A 24,163-nucleotide genomic window follows, 5' to 3' on the forward strand; every position below is an offset into this window, starting at 1 on the left:
TCATCAGCACAGTGATGAAATTGGACTGACTCCTTACAGCAGATTAAATGAGGAAGATGAAATAAATCCCAATTCATTTATATTTATGTTGACCTACCCACCCCTATACAGCAGTCTCTGTAATTCTATAGAGAGAAATTATTTCCATAGCCACTAAACCCAGATGAACTCCGCAGAGTTATGAAAACTGAACATTGTAGTTCCTCTGTCAGACCAACACTGCTATAATTCAGTACTATCTATGCAAACTGGATTTATACTATAGTCAAAAATCTTATCACCTGTTGATTCTGCTCACCTGGTTGCTTTTATGTTTCACCACAAAATCAGGCATACTTTTTGCTTACATAATTATGCAAGCTATATAACCTCTGGCCAAGCCCAGGTGAAATCCCTGTACCTTCCAAGAGTTTCTGCAGGCTGCTCCGCATCACATGGATGTTCTCAATGCCCATGAACCTGAAGCGAATGTTGGAATAGTTGTCTTCTTTTTCATACCCCTTCCCAGCTGCTCGGTTGGCCATGGCATTTAACTGCAATATAGAGGACATAACAGAACAGATAGGGCAGATGATAAAAGAACATGGTTCATCAATCTCAATGCTTCATTCTAAACAGTTTTAAATCTTACCCATTTAAAAAGAAGTTAGATCACATAGGGCACATTCTGGAATGAAGAAAATCTCACTGGCATTTAGATCAGGTATCTTAAGTAACAGAGTAGTATAGGGAAAGAGAAGGAGATTTAGTGTTTTTATTTTATTACTAAAACCCTGCTTAAGAGATTGATTGAAGGATATGGCAGCTATGAGGATATCTGATCTGAAGAACTAAAATAATAATTTTGAGCTTCCTATCACAAACAAATGGGCTTTATACTGAGAAACATGTGAAAGTTCAAAAATCCTTATAACTGAAAAGCTCTAGAAAGAAGTCTAAGAACTTCAGGGCCAATTAATTATAAACAGCTACTCTAGAAAAATGTCTAAAACATGACTGCATAAGATAAATGACTTTCATTCACTGATAAAATTGAAATGGAGATACCAAGAGCTGTTTTAACACTATATTCAGCTTGTGGTAATCAGAATACTTCTAGGTCATATGAAGAATGTTGGGTGGGGTAGTGAGTAAATGAGACTTGCAGAGAGGAGATATTAATCCAAAAACTAGAAAGGGGCTTCCCTGGTGGCACAGTGGGTTGAGAATCCACCTGCCAATGCAGGGGACACGGGTTCGATCCCTGGTCTGGGAAGATCCCACATGCCACGGAGCAACTAAGACCGTGTGCCACAACTACTGAGCCGGTGTGCTGCAGCTACTGAAGCCTGCGTGCCTAGAGCCCGTGCTCCGCAACAAGAGGAGCCACCGCAATGAGAAGCCCGCGCACAGCAACGAAGAGTAGCTCCCGCTCGCTGCAACTAGAGAAAGCCCATGTGCAGCGACGAAGACCCAACACAGCGAAAAATAAATAAATAAAATAAATTTATATATATATAAAAAAACTGGAAAGCAGCCAAGATATCTTCTATGATTATAACCATCTTACTAATTAAATGTTTTTCTGTTGTCTGGGCCTATTTTCTAATCTCCCATTGTTGTGCATTTCAGAAGGTAGGAGGAGAATGCATATGGATAGGGTGTAGTTTTTGTATTAATAAAAAAGAATGCCATTAAAAACCTCAAAAGCACAAACTATTCACATTAACACATGCAGGGAAGAAAAATCTACATGTCAACATATTCTATTTAGAATGCAGGATATTTGTTAAAGGGAGAAACATGATGGTAATTTTGATCTCTTATCACACAAAGAATGTCACTGAGCTTTCATTAAATTAAGGACAAATCAATGAGACACCTGAGGAGGTGTAAGCAACAGCCACCTAGTAACAAAAAAGTTTGTTATGACTGATGGATGCTTCAGCAAATGAAACAATAATTACAGCAGTCCCTACCCAGGTCTGGGCAGCAGTAGAAAGGCCAGCTACTACAGATAGCTAGCTACATCATACCAGTATACACTCTTTGGGAACAGGACTGGCATATCTGAGAAACTGCTACATATTAGCAGCCTAATGTTCAAGTAGGAAAGAACATATAATATTTACTGAGCCCCTAGTATGTATGTGCCAGACACTGTGCTAGATCCTTCACTTATATTATCTCATTTAATCCTCATGACAGCTCCTAAAGATAGGTACTATTATTATTCCCATAAGGAAACAAGTTCAGAGAGGTGAACCAATTTCAACCAGGATCATATGGATAAAAGCTGAAGGCAGGATCTGACCCCAGATTTGACTGACTCCTAAGAATGTAACTTTGTCACTACAATACAGTTTCTACTAAAAGTATATATCTAGCCATCCAGAAGAGGAGTGTTGCTAGATATTTCTAGGCTCTCTGAGAGAGGAAAAAGAGACCTATCAAAAAGGACTTTTTGGTCTTTCATTTGGACAAAGGGCATCAATCCTTTAGTTTTTCAAAAGCTTGGTACTTCTCTTTACCATTTTAAGACTAATACTGATGGAAGACACAGATTTGATTAAACTCCTTCTAATCCCAGAATGTCAAATGCAGTTATAGTTGAAGCCAGACAGCAAAGTTCTGAGAAACTGAAGGATGGTACCTGAGCAGAAAGGGAAATTATTTTCTCTATTGAGCCCAGTCAGTTCTAGGTAGCCCTGCAGAATAGTCAGTGAGAGATCCCCAAAATAGGCAGACATCTGTCTAAGACCACTATCTGGTTTCAAGCACAACCAATTGCTTAACTCTGAAGTCACAACCACCTGGCTTAGGCTTAGAATATAAATCACTGACTTAGCAATCCCTAGTTAGCAATGAAACCTCCTAATCATCCACAGTCAACATATCAAAGTATAAGCAAAATTATTTCTTTCTGGGGCTGTTTGTAAAAAGAACAGCCTTTAAGAAAAGGAAATCTGTCCTTTACTTGCCTTGTGGGGCACAATTAATTCCTCTACGATCCCTTATTAAAGCTAGACAAAATGTTGAGGGTCAAGGAATTAATGCAGAGAGTTTAGGTTGATCTGAGGACCCTCCTCTCTGTGACATTCACAGGCAGTGGCAAGACTAAGTTGTTCAAAGTACCTTCTCATAGTCTTGCTTGACAGTGACAGCTATGATAAAAGGAGTTCCAAATGGCTTACTCAAATGACTTTACACAGTTATGACATAATAAGCCCATATACACAAACCTAACTTTCCCATTAACACTGCAAAGCTCAACATGTGGGGAAGGCGATTATAACATGAGTAAAGTAGGAGTATTAGAGAGGTCATTGATACATAGATACCTTTGGTCTGGTGTCTACAACATACATAAACTGGCTCCCTGGGTTCGTCTGGCTAATAGCCTCTAGCAGGAGCTCATCATCTATGCAACGAGTATAAAATCCAGACAGAGGCTGGCTACAGCGGCAAATGGCAGCCTGTAAGGAAAAAATGTATCGGTTGAGTGGTCAAATGTACAGGTGGTCAAAAATCCTCCTTGATCCCATGTTCAGTGAGTAGAAGAAGAGGATGAGACAACTCAGGATAGTGAAGTAAAAAGAAATGTAGCTCTGAAGCCCAGGCATTCCAATGACATTGGGCTCAGCCTCCTGCCTCCCTCTCCACTCCAGCATGTGGGCTGTATTACCACAAACTGTTGCTCAGATAGTCTTTTTTTCTTCTACATGGCTATGATTCCCAACCCAGTCTTGGCAAATCCAGACTACAAGAAAATCACACCCTGAGTGTTTCCTTAATAAAATTCTATCTATTTTCAATATGTATTAGGCTAGTATTTACCTGAAACTTTCTTGCTTTTTATAGTCCCAGTAATATCACCCATATAAACCAGAGGCTCACAGTGACAGCAGAATTCAAAGACCTAGAGTCTCTTAAGAGAACAGGGTTCACTCATTTCAGGAGTTAATGCCAAATCAGAGGGCTGGTTTGTTTCAAGCCATTTCAATAGGAAAACAACATAGCTATTTAGCAGATACATCTGGTAATAATTTGTTAGTGAACTGCATTACACTTTGGTGTGTTTTTTATGGAGTCTGCTTACTTCAATAGTTTGACACAAAGACACCCACTTGTATTACTGTACTTTTTAGCACTTGATAGTTGCCTACCTGAGAACTTGACTGTTTGTGTAATTCCAGATCTCAGAGAGACCACAAGAGGCAAGAACTATTATCCCTTCCTATGGAAGGGGACTCAGAGGATTCAAGCGAAATTTTCCCCTACTACCTTAAATTGTATGAAAAATAGTGAGAAAGAATCAAGGACATCTGTGTTCTAGTGGGAGGCCACAGTCCCCAAATATCCTTTCATACAGCTGTTCTCTTTTATTCAACAACTTGCCATCAAGCAGGAGTCCACAGAGAAGAAAAGAAATAAATGAACACACTACAAATGCCACTTAACATCTGCACAACACTTTACAATTTACAAAGTACACATACATTTTTCTCTCATATTACACACTTAAAAACTCTCAGAAGTACTAAAGTTCAGAGAAGTAACTTGCTTGAGGTCACATAGCTAGTAAGTGGCAATGGTGTGACTTAAACCCAGGTCTTCTAGCACCAAGTTAAGTTCTCATGAGAGAAGTTTGCTCAACTCACATTGTTCTCTTTGTAGAGGTAGGAGAGCACAGGCACACGTTCTTTACTTCTGAACTTCGAACTTCCAACCACCGTTCCCAATGTAACAGATTTAGGAACCACTATTTCAGGAGGGTAGGTACTGCATATCTAAAACAAAATAAACTCAATTTTTTTTAAACTCAATTTTTTTTACATATTTTTACCTGCTAGGAACAGGTTAGAATAGTAATCACTCAAGAATTAGCTGTCTGTTATTTATCATCTAGAATCATCCACTCCTCAGAAATAAGAACAAACTTATCCTTGATGGGAGGACATTCAAGATGGCAGAGGAGTAAGACGTGGAGATCACCATCCTCCCTACAAATACATGAAAAATACATCTACATGTGGAAAAACTCCTACAGAACATCTACTGAACGCTGGCAGAAGACCTCAGACTTCCCAAAAGGCAAAAAACTCCCCACTTACCAGGGTAGGGCAAAAGAAAAAAGAAAAAACAGAGACAAAAGAAAAGGGACAGGACCTGCACCTCTGGGAGGGAGCTGTGAAGGAGGAAAAGTTTCCACATACTGGGAAGCCCCTTCACTGGCAGAGATGAGGGTGGTGGGGGGGAAGCTTCGGTGCCACAGAGGAGAATGCAGCAATAGGGGTGCAGAGGGCAAAGCAGAGAGATTCCCGCACAGAGGATCAGTGCCGACCAGCACTCACCAGCCTGAGAGGCTTGTCTGCTCACCTATTGGGGCGGGTGGGGACTGGGAGCTGAGGCTTGGGCTTTGGAGTTCAGATCGCAGGGAGAGGACAGGGGTTGGCTGCGTGAACACAGCCTGAAGGGGGCTAGTGCGACACAGCTAGCTGTCAGGGAGTCTGGGAGAGAGTATGGAACTGCCTAACAGGCAAGAGACCATTGTTTCAGGGTGCGCAAGGAGAGGGGATTCGGAGCATCTCATAAATGAGTTCCAGAGATGGGCGCAACTGCGGCTATGAGCGTGGACAACAGATATGGGCATGAAACGCTAAGGCTGCTGCTGCTGCCACCAAGAAGCCTGTGTGCAAGCACAGGTCACTATCCACACCTCCCCTCCCAAAAGCCTGGGCAGCACGCCACTGCCAGGGTCCCGTGATCCAGGGACAACTTCCCTGGGAGAACACATGGCACGCCTCAGGCTGTTGTGACGTCACCTTGGCCTCTGCCGCTGCAGGCTCACCCCACATTCCATACCCCTCCCTCCCCATGGACTGAGTGACCCAAGGCTCCCTAATCAACCACACCTTGAACCCCCTCCTGTCTGGGCAAAGACCAGATGCCAGAGGGGGACCTACATGCAGAGGCGGGGCCAAATCCAAAGCTGAACCCCAGGAGATGTGCGAACAAAGAAGAGAAAGGGAAATTTCTCTGGGCAGCTTCAGGAGCAGCAGATTAAATAGCAACAATCAACTTGATGTACCCTGCATATCTGGAATACATGAATAGACAATGAATTATCCCAAAATTGAGGTACTGGACTTTGGGAGCAACTGTAGACTTGGGGTTTTTGCTGTATGTGACTGACTAATTTCTGATTTTATGTTTATCTTAGTATAGTTTTCAGCACTTGTTATAATTGGTGGCTTTGTTTATTGGTTTCGTTGCTCTCTTCTTTTTTCTTTAATTACTTTTTAAATATTTTTAATTTTAATATTTTTTCATTTTTTATTTTAATAACTTTTTATTTTATTTTATTTATTTACTTTTTCTTTCTCTTTTTTTTCTCCCTTTTCTTCTGAGACGTGTGGCTGACTGGGTCTTAATGCTCTGGCCGGGTGTCAGGCCTGAGTCTCTGAAGTGGGAGAGCCAAGTTCAGGACATTGGACCACCAGAGACCTCCCGGCCCCACGTAGTATCAATCAGCGAGAGCTCTCCCAGAGATTTCCAACTCAACGCTAAGACCCAGCTCCATTCAAGAACCAGCAAGGTCCAGTGATGGACACCCCAGGACAAACAACAGCAAGACAGGAACACAACCCAACCCATTAGCAGAGAGGCTGCTTAAAATCATAATAAGGTCACAAACACCCCAAAACACACCACCAGACGTGGTCCTGCCCACTAGAAAGACAAGATCCAGCCTCATCCATCAGAACACAGGCACCAGTACCCTCCACCAGGAAGCCTACACAATGAACTGAACCAACCTTATCCACTGGGGGAGGACACCAAAAGCAAAAGGAACTACGAACCTGCAGCCTGCAAAAAGGAGACCCCAAACACAGTAAGTTAAACAAAATGAGAAGACAGAGAAATATGCAGTAGATGAACGAGCAAGGTAAAAACCTACTAGACCAAACAAATGAAGAGGAAATAGGCAGTCTACCTGAAAAAGTATTCAGAGCAATGATAGTAAAAATGATCCAAAATCTCTGAAATAGAATGGAGAAAATAAAAGAAACATTTAACCTAGAAGAACTAAAGAGCAAACAATGAGGAACCACACAATAAATGAAATAAAAAATTCCATACGAGGAATCAACAGCAAATTAACTGAAGCAGAAGAACAGATAAGTGACCTGGAAGATGAAACAGTGGAAATAACTACCACAGAGAAGAATAAAGAAAAAAGAATAAAAAGAATCACGACAGTCTCAGAGACTTCTGGGACAACATTAAACACACCAACATTTGAATTACAGGGGTTCCAGAAGAAGAAGAGAAAAAGAAAGAGACTGACAAAATATTTGAAGTGATTATTGTTGAAAATTTCCCTAATATGGGAATGGAAATAGTCAATCAAATCCAGAAAGCACAGAGTCCCATACAGGATAAATCCAAGGAGAAACACGCCAAGACACATATTAATCAAAATATCAAAAATTAAATACAAAGAAAAAAATATTAAAAGCAGCAAGGGAAAAGCAACAAATAATATACAAGGGAATCCCCATAAGGTTAACAGCTGATATTTAGCAGAAACTCTGTAAGCAAGAAGGGAGTGGCAGGACACATTTAAAGTGATAAAACGGAAAAACCTACAACCAAGATTACTCTTAACGAGCAATGATCTCATTCAGATTCAACAGAAAAATTAAAATCTTTACACACAAGCAAATGCAAAGAGAATTCAGCACCACCCAACCAGCTTCACAACAAATGCTAAAGGAACTTCTCTACACAGGAAAGACAAGGGAAGGAAAAGACCTACAATAACAAATCCAAAGCAATTAAGAAAATGGTAATAGGAGCATACATATTGATCATTACTTTAAATGTAAATGGATTCAATACTCCAACCAAATACACAGATTGGTGGAATGGATACAAAAACAGGACCCGTATATATACTGTCTAGAAGAGACCCACCTCAGATCTAGGGACACATACAGACTGAAAGTGAGGGGATGGAAAAAGATATTCCATGCAAATGGAAATAAAAGAAAGCTAGAGTAGCAATTCTCATATCACACAAAATAGACTTTAAAATAAACACTATTACAACAGACAAGAAGGACACCACGTAATGATCAAGGAATCAATCCAAGAAGAAGATATAACAATTGTAAATATTTATGCACCCAACGTAGGAGTACATCAATACATAGGGCAAATGCTAACAGACATAAAAGGGGAAATTGATAGTTACACAATAATAGTAGGGGACTTTAACACCCCATTTTCACCAATGGACAGACCATCCAAAATGAAAATAAATAAGAAAACACAAGCTTGAAATGACACATTAAAAAAGATGGACTTAATTGAAACTTATAGGACATTCCATACAAAAACAACAGAATACACTTTCTTCTCAAGTGCTCATGGAACATTCTCCAGGATAGATCATATCACGGGTCACAAATCAAGCCCTGGTAAATTTAAGAAAATTGAAATTGTATCAAGTATCTTTCCTGACCACAACGCTATGAAACTAGATATCAATTACAGGAAGAAAACCATAAAACACACAAACACATGGAGGATAAACAGTATGCCACTAAATAATAAAGAGATCACTAAAGAAATCAAAGAGGAAATCAAAAAATACCTAGAAACAAATGACAATGAAAACACAAAGAACCAAAACCTATGGGATGCAGCAAAAGCAGTTCCAAGAGGGAAGATTATAGCAATAGAATCCTACCTCAGGAAACAAGAAACATCTCAAATGAACAGCCTAACCTTACACCTAAAGCAATTATAAAAAGAAGAACCAAAAAAACCCAAAGTTACCAGAAGGAAAGAAACCATAAAAATCAGATCAGAAATAAATGAGGTCCTCTAGAGAAGATGGCGGAAGAGTAAGACGCGGAGATCACCTTCCTTCCCACAGATACAGTAGAAATACATCTACACGTGGAACTGCTCCTACAGAACACCCACTGAACGCTGGCAGAAAACGTCAGACCTCCCAAAAGGCAAGAAAATCCCCCCGTACTTGGGTAGGGCAAAAGAAAAAAGAAATAACAGAGACAAAAGAATAGGGACGGCACCTGCACCAGTGGGAGGGAGCTGTGAAGGAGGAAAGATTTCCACACACTAGGAAGCCCCTTCGTGGGCAGAGACTGCGGGTGGCAGAGGGGGGAAGCTTTGGAGCCATGGAGGAGAGCGCAGCCACAGGGGTGCGGAGGGCAAAGCGGAGAGATTCCCGCACAGAGGATCAGTGCCGACCAGCACTCACCAGCCCGAGAGGCTTGTCTGCTCACCCGCCGGGGCGGGCAGGGCTGGGAGCTGAGGCTCGGGCTTCAGTCGGATCGGATCGCAGGGAGAGGACTGGGGTTGGCGGCGTGAACACAGCCTCAAGGGGTTAGTGCACCACAGCTAGCCGGGAGGGAGTCCGGGAAAAAGTCTGCAGCTGCTGAAGAGGCAAGAGACTTTTTCTTCCCTCTTTGTTTCCTGGTGCGCGAGGAGAGGGGATTCAGAGCGCCGCCTAAACGAACTTCAGAGACTGGCACGAGCCGCGGCTATCAGCACGGATCCCACAGCAACAGGGGCGCAGAGGAAAAAACGGAGAGATTCCCGCACAGAGGCTCGGCGCCGAGCAGCGCTCACCAGCCCGAGAGGCTTGTCTGCTCACCCGCCAGGGCGGGCGGGGCTGGGAGCTGAGGCTCAGCTTGGGTCGGATCGCAGGGAGAGGTCTGGGGTTGGCGGCGTGAACACAGCCTGAAGGGGTTAGCGCACCACAGCTGGCTGGGAGGGAGACCGGGAAAAAGTCTGCAGCTGCCGAAGAGGCAAGAAAGTTTTTCTTGCCTCTTTGTTTCGCGGCGCGCAAGGAGAGGGGATTCAGAGCACCACCTAAATGAACACCAGAGACTGGCGCGAGCCGCGGCTATCAGTGTGGACCCCAGAGACGGGTGTGAGACACTGGGGCTGCTGCTGCCACCTCCAAAAATCCTGTGTGCGAGCACAGGTCACTCTCCACACCACCCCTACCGGGAGCCTGTGCAGCCCGCCACTGCCAGGGTCCTGTGATCCAGGGACAACTTCCCCGGGAGAACACACTGCGAGCCTCAGGCTGGTGCAACGTCACGCTGGCCTCTGACGCCGCAGGCTCGCCCCGCCTCTTCTGTACCCCTCCCTCCCCGCGGCCTGGGTGAACCAGAGCCCCCGAAGCAGCTGCTCCTTTAACCCCGTCCTGTCTGGGCGGGGAACAGACGCCCTCAGGTGACCTACACGCAGAGGCGGGTCCAAATCCAAAGCTGATCTCCAGGAGCTGTGCGAACAGAGAAGAGAAGGGGAAATCTCTCCCAGCAGCCTCAGAAGCAGCGGATTAAAACTCCACAAACAACTTGATGTGCCTGCATCTGTTGAATACCTGAATAGACAACGAATCATCCCAAATTCAGGAGGTGGACTTTGGGAGCAGGATATATTAATTTTTCCCCTTTTCCTTTTTTTGTGAGTGTATATGAATATCCTTCTGGGGGAGATTTTGTCTGTATAGCTTTGCTTTATAATAGCTTTATTTTACTTCACTATATTATAGCCTCTTTCTTTCTTTCTTTCTATTTTTTCTCCCTTTTACTCTGAGCCGTGTGGACGAAAGGCTCTTGGTGCTACAGCCAGGCATCAGGGCCGTACCTCTGAGGTGGGAGAGCCAACTTCAGGACACTGGTCCACAAGAGACCTCCCAGCTCCACGTAATACCAAACGGCAAAAATCTCTCAGAGATCTCCATCTCAACATCAAGACCCAGCATCACTCAATGACCAGCAAGCTACAGTGCTGAACACCCTATGGCAAACAACTAGCAAGACAGGAACACACCCCATCCATTAGCAGAGAGGCTGCCTAAAATCATAATAAGGCCACAGACACCCCAAAATACACCACCAGACGTGGACGTGCCCACCAGAAAGACAAGATCCAGCCTCATCCACCAGAGCTCAGGCACTAGTTCCCTCCACCAGGAAGCCTACACAACCCACTGAACCAACCTTAGCCACTGGGGACAGATACCAAAAACAACGGGTACTACGAACCTGCAGCCTGTGAAAAGGAGACCCCAAACACAGTAAGATAAGCAAAATGAGACGACAGAAAAACACACAGCAGATGAAGGAGCAGGTTCAAAACACACCAGACTTAACAAATGAAGAGGAAATATGTAGTCTACCTGAAAAAGAATTCAGAATAATGATAGTAAGGATGATCCAAAATCTTGGAAATAGAATAGACAAAATGCAAGAAACATTTAACAAGGACGTAGAAGAACTAAAGAGGAACCAAGCAACGATGAAAAACACAATAAATGAAATTAAAAATACTCTAGATGGGATCAATAGCAGAATAACTGAGACAGAAGAAAGGATAAGTGACCTGGAAGATAAAATGGTGGAAATAACTACTGCAGAGCAGGATAAAGAAAAAAGAATGAAAAGAACTGAGGACAGTCTCAGAGACTTCTGGGACAACATTAAACGCACGAACATTCGAATTATAGGGGTCCCAGAAGAAGAAGAGAAAAAGAAAGGGACTGAGAAAATATTTGAAGAGATTATAGTTAAAAACTTCCCTAATATGGGAAAGGAAATAGTTAATCAAGTCCTGGAAGCACAGACAGTCCCATACAGGATAAACCCAAGGAGAAACATGCGAAGACACATATTAATCAAACTGTCAAAAATTAAATATAAGGAAAACATATTAAAGGCAGCAAGGGAAAAACAACAAATAACACACAAGGGAATCCCCATAAGGTTAACATCTGAACTTTCAGCAGAAACTCTGCAAGCCAGAAGGGAGTGGCAGGATATACTTAAAGTGATGAAGGAGAAAAACCTACAACCAAGATTACTCTACCCAGCAAGGATCTCATTCAGATGTGATGGAGAAATTAAAACCTTTACAGACAAGCAAAAGCGGAGAGAGTTCAGCACCACCAAACCAGCTTTACAACAAATGCTAAAGGAACTTCTCTAGGCAAGAAACACAAGAGAAGGAAAACACCTACAATAACAAACCCAAAACATTTAAGAAAATGGGAATAGGAACATACATATCGATAATTACCTTGAATGTAAATGGATTAAATGCTCCCACCAAAAGACACAGGCTGGCTGAATGGATACAAAAACAAGACCCATATATATGCTGTCTACAAGAGACCCACTTCAGACCTAGAGACACATACAGACTGAAAGTGAGGGGATGGAAAAAGATATTCCATGCAAATGGAAATCAAAAGAAAGCTGGAAGTAGCAATTCTCATATCAGACAAAATAGAGTTTAAAATAAAGACTATTACAAGAGACAAAGAAGGACACTATATAATGATCAAGGGATTGATCCAAGAGGAACGTATAACAATTGTAAATATTTATGCACCCAACATAGGAGCACCTCAATACATAAGGCAAATACTAACAGCCATAAAAGGGGAAATCGACAGCAACACAGTCATAGTAGGGGACTTTAACACCCCACTTTCACCAATGGACAGATCATCCAAAATGAAAATAAATAAGGAAACACAAGCTTTAAATGATACATTAAACAAGATGGACTTAATTGATATTTATAGGACATTCCACCCAAAAACAACAGAATACACATTTTTCTCAAGTGCTCATGGAACATTCTCCAGGATAGATCATATCTTGGGTCACAAATCAAGCCTTGGTAAATTTAAAAAAATTGATATCGTATCAAGTATCTTTTCCGACCACAACGCTATGAGACTAGATATCAATTACAGGAAAAGATCTGTAAAAAATACAAACACATGGAGGCTACACAATACACGACTTAATAACGAAGTGATCACTGAAGAAATCAAAGGGGAAATCAAAAAATACCTAGAAACAAATGACAATGGAGATACGACGACCCAAAACCTATGGGACGCAGCAAAAGCAGTGATAAGAGGGAAGTTTATAGCAATACAAGCCTACCTCAAGAAACAGGAAACATCTCGAATAAACAACCTAACCTTGCACCTAAAGCAATTAGAGAAAGAAGAACAAAAAAAACCCAAAGCCAGCAGAAGGAAAGAAATCATAAAGATTAGGTCAGAAATAAATGAAAAAGAAATGAAGGAAACAATAGCAAAAATCAATGAAACTAAAAGCTGGTTCTTTGAGAAGATAAACAAAATTGATAAACCATTAGCCAGACTCATCAAGAGAAAAAGGGAGAAGACTCAAATCAATAGAATTAGAAATGAAAAAGGAGAAGTAACCACTGACACTGCAGAAATACAAAAGATCATGAGAGATTACGACAAGCAACTCTATGCCAATAAAATGGACAACCTGGAAGAAATGGACAGATTCTTAGAAATGCACAAACTGCCGAGACTGAACCAGGAAGAAAGAGAAAATATGAACAGACCAATCACAAGCACTGAAACTGAAACTGTGATTAAAAACCTTCCAACAAACAAAAGCCCAGGACCAGATGGCTTCACAGGCGAATTCTATCAAACATTTAGAGAAGAGCTAACACCTATCCTTCTCAAACTCTTCCAAAATATTGCAGAGGGAGGAGCACTCCCAAACTCATTCTACGAGGCCACCATCACCCTGATACCAAAACCAGACAAAGATGTCACAAAGAAAGAAAACTACAGGCCAATATCACTGATGAACATAGATGCAAAAATCCTCAACAAAATACTAGCAAACAGAATCCAACAGCACATTAAAAGGATCATACACCATGATCAAGTGGGGTTTATCCCAGGAATGCAAGGATTCTTCAACATACGCAAATCAATCAATGTGATACACCATATTAACAAATTGAAGGAGAAAAACCATATGATCATCTCAATAGATGCAGAGAAAGCTTTTGACAAAATTCAACACCCATTTATGATAAAAGCCCTGCAGAAAGTAGACATAGAGGGAACTTTCCTCAACATAATAAAGGCCATATATGACAAACCCACAGCCAACATTGTCCTCAATGGTGAAAAACTGAAACCATTTCCACTAAGATCAGGAACAAGACAAGGTTGCCCACTCTCACCACTATTATTCAACATAGTTTTGGAAGTGTTAGCCACAGCAATCAGAGAAGACAAAGAAATAAAAGGAATCCAAATCAGAAAAGAAGAAGTAAAGCTGTCACTATTTGCAGATGACCTGATAATATATATAGAGAATCCTAAAGATGCTACCAGAAAACTCCTAGAGCTAATCAATGAATTTGGTAAAGTAGCAGGATACAAAATTAATGCACAGAAATCTCTTGCATTTCTATACACTAATGACGAAAAATCTGAAAGTGAAATTAAGAAAACACTCCCGTTTACCATTGCAACAAAAAGAATAAAATATCTAGGAATAAACCTACCTAAGGAGACAAAAGACCTGTATGCAGAAAATTATAAGACACTGATGAAAGAAATTAAAGATGATACAAATAGAGGGAGAGATATACCATGTTCCTGGATTGGAAGAATCAACATTGTGAAAGTGACTCTACTACCCAAAGCTATGTACAGATTCAATGCAATCCCTATGAAACTACCACAGGCATTTTTCACAGAACTAGAACAAAAAATTTCACAATTTGTATGGAAACACAAAAGACCCCGAATAGCCAAAGCAATCTTGAGAACGAAAAATGGAGCTGGGGGAATCAGGCTCCCTGACTTCAGACTATATTACAAAGCTTCAGTAATCAAGACAGTTTGGTACTGACACAAAAACAGAAATATAGATCAATGGAACAGGATAGAAAGCCCAGAGATAAACCCACACACATATGGTCACCTTATCTTTCATAAAGGAGGCAAGCATATACAGTGGAGAAAAGACAGCCTCTTCAATAAGTGGTGCTGGGAAAATTGGACAGGTACATGTAAAAGTATGAAATTAGAACACTCCCTGACACCATGCACAAAAATAAACTCAAAATGGATTAAAGACCTAAGTGTAAGGGCAGACACTATCAAACTCTTAGAGGAAAACATAGGCAGAACACTCTATGACATACATCACAGCAAGATTCTTTTTGACCCAGCTCCCAGAGAAATGGAAATAAGAACACAAATAAACAAATGGGACCTAATGAAAGTTAAAAGCTTTTGCACAGCAAAGGAAACCATAAACAAGACCAAAAGACAACCCTCAGAATGGGAGAAAATATTTGCAAATGAAGCAACTGACAAAGGATTAATCTCCAAGATTTACAAGCAGCTCATGCAGCTCAATAACAAAAAAACAAACAACCCAATCCAAAAATGGGCAGAAGACCTAAATAGACGTTTCTCCAAAGAAGATATACAGATGGCCTACAGACACAGGAAAGAATGCTCAACATCATTAATCATTAGAGAAATGCAAATCAAAACTACAATGAGATATCATCTCACACCGGTCAGAATGGCCATCATCAAAAAATCTAGAAACAATAAATGCTGGAGAGGGTGTGGAGGAAAGGGAACACTCTTGCACTGTTGGTGGGAATGTAAATTGATACAGCCACTATGGAGAACAGTATGGAGGTTCCTTAAAAAACTACAAATAGAACTACCATACGACCCAGCAATCCCTCTACTGAGCATATACCCTGAGAAAACCATAATTCAAAAAGAGTCATGTACCAAAATGTTCATTGCAGCTCTATTTACAATAGCCAGGACATGGAAGCAACCTAAGTGTCCATCATCGGATGAATGGATAAAGAAGATGTGGCACATATATACAATGGAATATTACTCAGCCATAAAAAGAAATGAAATGGAGGTATTTGTAATGAGGTGGATGGAGTTAGAGTCTGTCATACAGAGTGAAGTAAGTCAGAAAGAGAAAAACAAATACAGTATGCTATCACATATATATGGAATCTAAGGGAAAAAAAGGTCATGAAGAAACTAGTGGTAAGAAGGGAATAAAGACACAGACCTACTAGAGAATGGACTTGAGGATATGGGGAGGGGAAAGGGTAAGCTGTGACAAAGTGAGAGAGTGGCATGGACATATATACACTATCAAACGTAAAATAGATAGCTAGTGGGAAGCAACCGCATAGCACAGGGAGATTAGCTCGGTGCTTTGTGACCACCTAGAGGGGTGGGATGGGGAGGGTGGGAGGGAGGGAGATGCAAGAGGGAAGAGAAATGGGAACATATTGTATATGTATAACTGATTCACTTTGTTATAAAGCAGAAGCTAACACACCATTGTAAGGCAATTATACTTCAATAAAGATGTTTAAAAAAAAAAAAGAAAGAAAGAAATGAAAAAGAAATGAAGGAAACAATAGCAAAGATCAAAAAATCTAAAAGCTGGTTCTTTGAGAAGATAAACAAAATTGATAACCATTAGCCAGACTCATCAAGAAAAAAAGGGAGAAGACTCAAATCAACAGAATTACAAATGAAGAAGGAGAAGTAACAACTGACACTGCAGAAATACAAAGGATCAGGAGAGATTACTACAAGAAACTCTATGCCAATAAAATGGACAGCCTGGAAGAAATGGACAAATTCTTAGAAAAGCACAACCTTCTGAGACTGAACCAGGAAGAAATAGAAAATATAAACAGACCAGTCACAAGCACTGAAATTGAAACTGATTAAGAATCTTCGAACAAACAAAAGTCCACAACCTGATGGCTTCACAGGCGAATTCTAGTAAACATTCAGAGAAGAGCTAACACCTATCCTTCTCAAACTCTTCCAAAATATAGCAGAGGGAGGAACACTCCCAATCTCATTCTACGAGACCACCATCACCCTGATAACAAAACCAGACAAAGATGGCACAAAAAAAGAAAACTACAGGCCGGTATCACTGATGAATATAGATGCAAAAATCCTCAACAAAATACTAGCAAACAGTATCCAACAGCACATTCAAAGGATCATACACCGTGATCAAGTGGAGTTTATCCCAGGAATGCAAGGATTCTTCAATATATGCAAATCAATCAATGCGATACACCATATTAACAAACTGAAGGATAAGAACCATATGATAATCTCAATAGATGCAGAAAAAGCTTCTGACAAAATTCAACACCCATTTATTATAAAAACCCTCCAGAAAGTAGGCATACACGGAACGTATCTCAACATAAAAAAGGCCATATATGAAAAACTCACAGCCAACATTGTTCTCAATGGTGAAAAAATGAAACCATTTCCTCTAAGATGAGGAACAAGACAAGGTTGCTCACTCTCAACACTATTATTCCCCATAGCTTTGGAAGTTTTAGTGACAGAAACGAGAGAAGAAAAGAAATAAAAGGAATCCAAATCAGAAAAGAAGTAAAACTTTCACTGTTAGCAGATGACATGACACTATATATAGAGAATCCTAAAGATGCTACAAAAAACTACTACAGCTAATCAATGAATTTGGTAAAGTAGCAGGATACAAAATTAAGGCAAAGAAATCTCTTGCATTCCTATACACTACTGATGAAAAATCTGAAAGAGAAATTAAGGAAACACTCCCATTTATCATTGCAACAAAACGAATATAATACTTGAGAATAAACCTAACGAAGGAGACAAAAGACCTATATGCAGAAAACTGTAAGACAGTGATAAAAGAAACTAAAGATGATACAAATAGATGGAGAGATATACCATGCTCTTGGATTGGAAGAATCAACATTGTGAAAATGACTATACTACCCAAAGCAATCTACAGATTCAATGCAATCCGTATTAAACCACCAGTGGCATTTTTCACAAAACAAAAACAAAAAATTGCACAATTTGTATGGAAACACAAAAGACCCCAAATAGCCAAAGCAATCTTGAGAAAGAAAAACAGAGCTGGAGGATTCAGGCTCCCTGACTTCGGACTATACTACAAAGCTACAGTAATCAACACAGTACAGTACTGTCACAAAAAAAGAAATATAGGACAATGGAACAGGATAGAAAGCGCAGAGGTAAACCCACCTACATATGGTCACCTTATCGTTGATAAAGGAGGCAAGAATATGCAATGGAAAAAAGACAGCCTCTTCAATAAGTGGTGCTGGGAAAACTGGACAGCTACATGTAAAAGAATGAAATTAGAACACTTCCTAACATCATACACAAAAATAAACTCAAAATGGATTAAAGCCCTAAATGTAAGAACAGACACTATAAAACTCTTAGAGGAAAACATAGGCAGAACACTCTCTGACATAAATCACAGCAAGATCCTTTTTGACCCACCTCCTAGAGAAATGGAAATAAAAATAAAAATAAACAAATGGAGCCTAATGAAACGTAAAAGCTTCTGCACAGCAAAGGAAACCATAAACAAGACGAAAAGACAACCCTCAGAATGGGAGAAAATATTTGCAAATGAAGAAAATGACAAAGGATTAATCTCCAAAGTTTACAAGCAGCTCATGCAACTGAATATCAATAAAACAAAGAACCCAATCCAAAAATGGGCAGAAGACCTAAATAGACATTTCTCCAAGGAAGATGTACAGATTGCCAATAAACACATGAAAGAATGCTCAACATCACTAATCATTAGAGAAATGCAAATCAAAACTACAATGAGGTATCACCTCACACCAATCAGAATGGCCCTCATCAAAAAATCTAGAAACAATAAATGCTGGAGAGGGTGTGGAGAAAAGGGAACCCTCTTGCACTGTTGGTGAGAATGTAAATTGATAGAGCCACTATGGAGAACAATATGGAGGTTCCTTAAAGAACTAAAAATAGAACTACCATACGACCCAGCAATCCCACTACTGGGCATATACCCTGAGAAAACCGTAATTCAGAAAGAGTCATGTACCACAATGCTGACTGCAGCTCTATTTACAATAGCCAGGACATGGAAGCAACCTAAGTGTCCATCGACAGATGAATGGATAAAGAATATGTGGCACATATATACAATAGAATATTGCTCAGCTATAAAAAGAAACAAAATTGAGTTATTTGTAATGAAGTGGATGGACCTAGAGTCTGTCATACAGAGTGAAGTAAGTCAGAAAGAGAAAAACAAATATGCTAACACATATTTATGGAATCTGAAAAAAAAAAAGTTCTGAAGAACCTAACGGTAGGACAGGAATAAACACACAGACATAGAGAATGGACTTGAGGACACAGGGAGGGGGAAGGGTAAGCAGGGACGAAGTGAGAGTGGCATGGACATATATACACTATGAAATATAGCCAGTGGGAAGCACACGCATAGCAGAGGGAGATCAGCTCGGTGCTTTGTGACCACCTAGAGGGGTGGGATAGGGAGTGTGGGAGGGAGACGCAAGAGGGAGGGGATATAGGGATATATGTATACGTATAGCTGATTCACTCTGTTACACAGCAGAAAGTAACACAACGTTGTAAAGCATTTATACTCCAATAAAGATGTTAAAAAAATATCCTTGATGTAAAAAGCTCTTCCAAGTATGCTATTATTTTCTAGAAAGGAAGATATTGAGATATATAAGAACAAAATGTACCTTTACAATAACTAACTTTATAGGTAGAAATGAATGTATAATCTACCCTGAAACTCCTACACTTGCCTAACTGAGAAAACAATGTATATTATAAGCAAGTAAATTAAAACAAATAGACTCAAATGCAAGCCAGACAGGTAAAGAAGGGGGAAACATGATTTACCCTTTCTTAAAATGCCTACGAGGTTCGTAATATGCACGTCTTGAGGACCTTTAAAATCCTAGTCTTGGGGTAGAAGTATTGACATTTTAGGTAGCACTTACTCTATAAGACTGATAAACTATCTCTAATTTATCAGCTTTTAGTGGTTTCCAAAATATATTGTTCCAAAGAGACAGTGACAAAATATTATAACAGCACAGACCTGATATTGGCATATTAATTCTAATCCCTCCTCTAAGAATGGATCAAACAAATTAAAAAATGAATACGCAAAAGAAGTTCAAGGTGGAATAGATCAGGAATGGCTCTACGTAAATCGTTAAAGCCAGTGTCTCAGAATGCAGAACATCTGAAAGAGAAAAAGTTCTCTACCCATCCCCTTACCTAGATGTAGGCTTTGGATAAGCTGGTCATAAAAAGAGAAATAAATGTAGTTTCCCTTTCAACTCAGAAGGCTACATGTGTGAAAGGTGCCAAAGGAGCTATTTCAGACCTCATTTGGGGGATTTAGACAGATATTTGAACTGGAAAGAATCCACCTCATCTCTTCTCATTCCTGTTAATTCTGACTCTAACCAGCCACCTCACCCTGCTGAGTGATAGCTCATCAGTCCAATATCTAGTGGATATTCAAAACGTAATTACCAGAGAAGGACCTTCAAGATGACAGAGGAGTATGACGTGGAGATCACCTTCCTCCCCACAAGTACATCAAAAATACATCTACATGTGGAACAACTCCTACAGTACACCTACTGAAGGCTGGCAAAAGACCTCAGACTTCCCAAAAGGCAAGAAACTCCCCATGTACCTGGCTATGTGGCTGACAGGATCTTGGTGCTCCGGCCAGATGCTTGAATCTCTGAGGTGGGAGAGCCAAGTTCAGGACACTGGACGACAAGAGACCTCCCACCCCACGTAATATCAATCGGTGCGAGCTCTCCCAGAGACCTCCGTCTCAATGCTAAGACCCAAATCCATTCAACGACCAGAAAGCTCCAGTGCTGGACACCCCATGCCAAACACCTAGCAAGACAGGAACACAACCCCACCCATTAGCAGAGAGGCTGCCTAAAATCATAATAAGGTCACAGACACCCCAAAGCACATAACCGGATGCTGTGCTGCCCACCAGAAAGACAAGATCCAGCCTCATCCATCAGAACACAGGCACCAATCCCCTCTACCAGGGAGCCTACAAAAACCACTGAACCAACATTACCCAATGGGGGCAGACACCAAAAACAACAGGAACTACAAACCTGCAGACTGCAAAAAGAGGACGCCAAAAACAGTTAGTGCAGCAAAATGAGAAGACAGAGAAATACGCAGTAGATGAAGGAGCAAGGCAAAGACCCACCAGACCAAACAAATGAAGAGGAAATAGGCAGTCTACCTGAAAAAGTATTCAGAGTAATGATAGTAAAGATGATACAAAACCTTGGAAATAGAATGGAGAAAATACAAGAAACGTTTAACATAGAATAACTAAAGAGCAAACGATGAACAACACAATAAATGAAATAAAAAATTCTCTAGAAGGAATCAATAGGAGAACAACTGAGGCAGAAGAACGGATAACTGACCTGGAAGATAAAAACGTGGAAATAACTACTACAGAGCATAATAAAGAAAAAGGAATGAAGAGAATTGATGACACTCTCAGAGACTTCTGGGAAAACATTAAACACACCAACATTCGAATTATAGGGTTCCCAGAGGAAAAACAGAAAAAGAAAGAGACTGAGAAAATATTTGAAGAGATTTTAGTTGAAAACTTCCCTAATATGGGAAAGGAAATAGTCAATCAAGTGTAGGAAGTGCAGAGTCCTATACAGGATAAATCCAAGGAGAAACATGCCAAGACACATATTAATCAAACTATCAAGAATTAAATACAAACAAAAAATGTTAAAAGCAGTAAGGGAAAAGCAGCAAATAACATACAAGGGAATCCCCATAAGGTTAACAGCTGACCTTTCAGCAGAAACTCTGTAAGCCAGAAGGAAGTGGCAGGACATATTTAAAGTGATGAAAGGGAAAAACCTACAACCAAGATTACTTTACCCAGCAAGGATCTCATTCACATTCGATGGAGAAATTAAAATCTTTACACACAAGCAAATACTAAGAGAATACAGCACCACCAAACCAACTTCACAGCAAATGCTAAAGGAACTTCTCTACGCAGAAAAGACAAGAGAAGGAAAACACCTACAATAACAAATCCAAAGCAATTAAGAAATGGTAAGAGGAACATGCATATCGATAAATACTTTAAACAAAAATGGATTAAATGCTCCAACCAAAAGACACAGATTGGCTGAATGGATACAAAAACAGGACTCGTATATATCCTGTCAACAAGAGACCCTCTGCAGACCTAGGGACACATACAGACTGAAAGTGAGAGGATGGAAAAAAATATTCCATGCAAATGGAAATCAAAAGAAAGCTGGAATAGAAATTCTCATATCATACAAAATAGACTTTAAAATAAACACTATTACAACAAAGAAGGAGACTACATAATGATCAAAGAATCAATCCAAGAAAAAGATATAACAATTGTAAATATTTATGCAGCCAACATAGGAGTACGTCAATGTATAAGGCAAATGCTTAGAGCCTTAAAAGGGGAAATCGATAGTTACACAGTAATAATAGGGGACTTTAAACACCCCACTCTCACCAATGGAGACATCATCCAAAATGAAAATAAATAAGGAAACACAACCTTTAAATGACACATTAAACAAAATGGACTTAATTCATATTTATAGGACATTCCATCCAAAAACAACAGAATACACTTTCTTCTCAAGTGCTCATGGAACATTCTCCAGGATAAATCCTATCTTGAGTCACAATTCAAGCGTTGGTAAATTTAAGAAAACTGAAATTGTATCAACTAACTTTTTTGACCACAACTATGATATCTCTAGCTAGGAGACTAGATATCAATTACAGGAAAAAAAACTGTAAAAAAACACAAACACATGGAGGATAAACAATGTGCTACTAAATAACCAAGAGATCACTGAAGATATCAAAGAGGAGATCGAAAAATACCTAGAAACAAATGACAATGAAAACACGATGACCCAAAACCTATAGGATGCAGCAAAAGCTGTTCTAAGAGGGAAGTTTATAGCAATACAATCCTACCTCAAGAAACAAGAAAAATCTCAAATAAACAACCTAACATTCCACCTAAAGCAATTAGAGAAAGAAAAACAAAAGAAACCCAAAGTTAGAAGAAGGAAAGAAACTATAAAAATCAGATCAGAATAACTAAAAAAAATGAAGAATATGATAGCAAAGATCAATAAAACTAAAAAAGCTGGTTCTTTGAGAAGATAAACAAAATTGATAAACCATTAGCCAGACTCATCAAGAAAAAGAGTGAGAAGACTCAAATCAACAGAATTACAAATGAAAAAAAAGGAACAAATGACACTGCAGAAATACAAAGGATCATGAGAAATTACTACAAGCAACTATATGCCAATAAAATGCACAACCTGGAAGAAATGGACAAATTCTTAGAAAAGCACAACCTTCTGATACTGAACCAGGAAGAAACAGAAAATATAAACAGGTGAATCAAAAGCACTGAAATTGAGACTGTGATTAAAAATCTTCCAACAAACAAAAGCCCACAACCTGATGGCTTCACAGGCGAATTATATCAAGCATTTAGAGAAGAACTAACACCGATCCTTCTCAAAATCTTCCAAAATATAACAGAGGGAGGAACACTCCCAAACTCATTCTATGAGGCCACCATCACCCTGATACCAAAACCAGACAAAGATGTCACAAAGAAAGAAAACTACAAGCCAATATCACTGATGAACATAGATGCAAAAATCCTCAACAAAATACTAGCAAACAGAATCCAACAGCACATTAAAAGGATCATACACAATGATCAAGTGGGGTTTATACCAGGAATGCAAGGATTCTTCAGTATATGCAAATAAATCAATGTGATATACCATATTAACAAACTGAAGGCTAAAAACCATATGATCATTTCAATAGATTCAGAAAAAGCTTTTGACAAAATTCAACACCCATTTATGATAAAAGGCCTCCAGAAAGTAGACATAAAGGGAATTTAACCTCAACATAATAAAGGCCATATATGACAAACCCACAGCCAACATTGTTCTCAATGGTGAAACTGAAACCATTTCCACTAAGATGATGAACAATACAAGTTTGCCCACTCTCACCACTATTATTCAATATAGTTTTGGAAGTTTTAGCCACAGCAATATAGAGAAGAAAAATAAGTAAAAGGAGTTCAAATCGGAAAAGAATTAAAACTGTCACTGTTTGCAGATGACATGATACTATACATAGAGAATCCTAAAGATGCCACCAGAAAACTACTAGAGCTAATCAATGGATTTGATAAAGTAGCAGGATACAAAATTAATGCACAGAAATCTCTTGCATTCCTATACACTAATGATGAACAAACTGAAGAGAAATTAAGGAAACACTCCC

At 39.8% G+C, this 24,163-nt stretch overlaps 1 protein-coding gene across 1 annotated transcript in view; it reads right to left on the reverse strand.

The window, feature by feature from the left end:
* Positions 1-24,163, reverse strand: part of MTMR8 (myotubularin related protein 8) — a 204,430-nt gene that overhangs the window by 121,255 nt on the left and 59,012 nt on the right. The window contains exons 5-7 of the mRNA XM_059911077.1: positions 4,641-4,769; positions 3,321-3,455; positions 401-533 (exon numbers count right to left, since the gene is read on the reverse strand). Of these exons, the coding sequence (XP_059767060.1) occupies positions 401-533; positions 3,321-3,455; positions 4,641-4,769 (397 nt within the window). The remainder of the gene's footprint in view (positions 1-400; positions 534-3,320; positions 3,456-4,640; positions 4,770-24,163) is intronic.

This window comes from Balaenoptera ricei, chromosome X, assembly GCF_028023285.1.
Source record: "Balaenoptera ricei isolate mBalRic1 chromosome X, mBalRic1.hap2, whole genome shotgun sequence".
NCBI classification, from domain to species: Eukaryota; Metazoa; Chordata; class Mammalia; order Artiodactyla; family Balaenopteridae; genus Balaenoptera; species Balaenoptera ricei.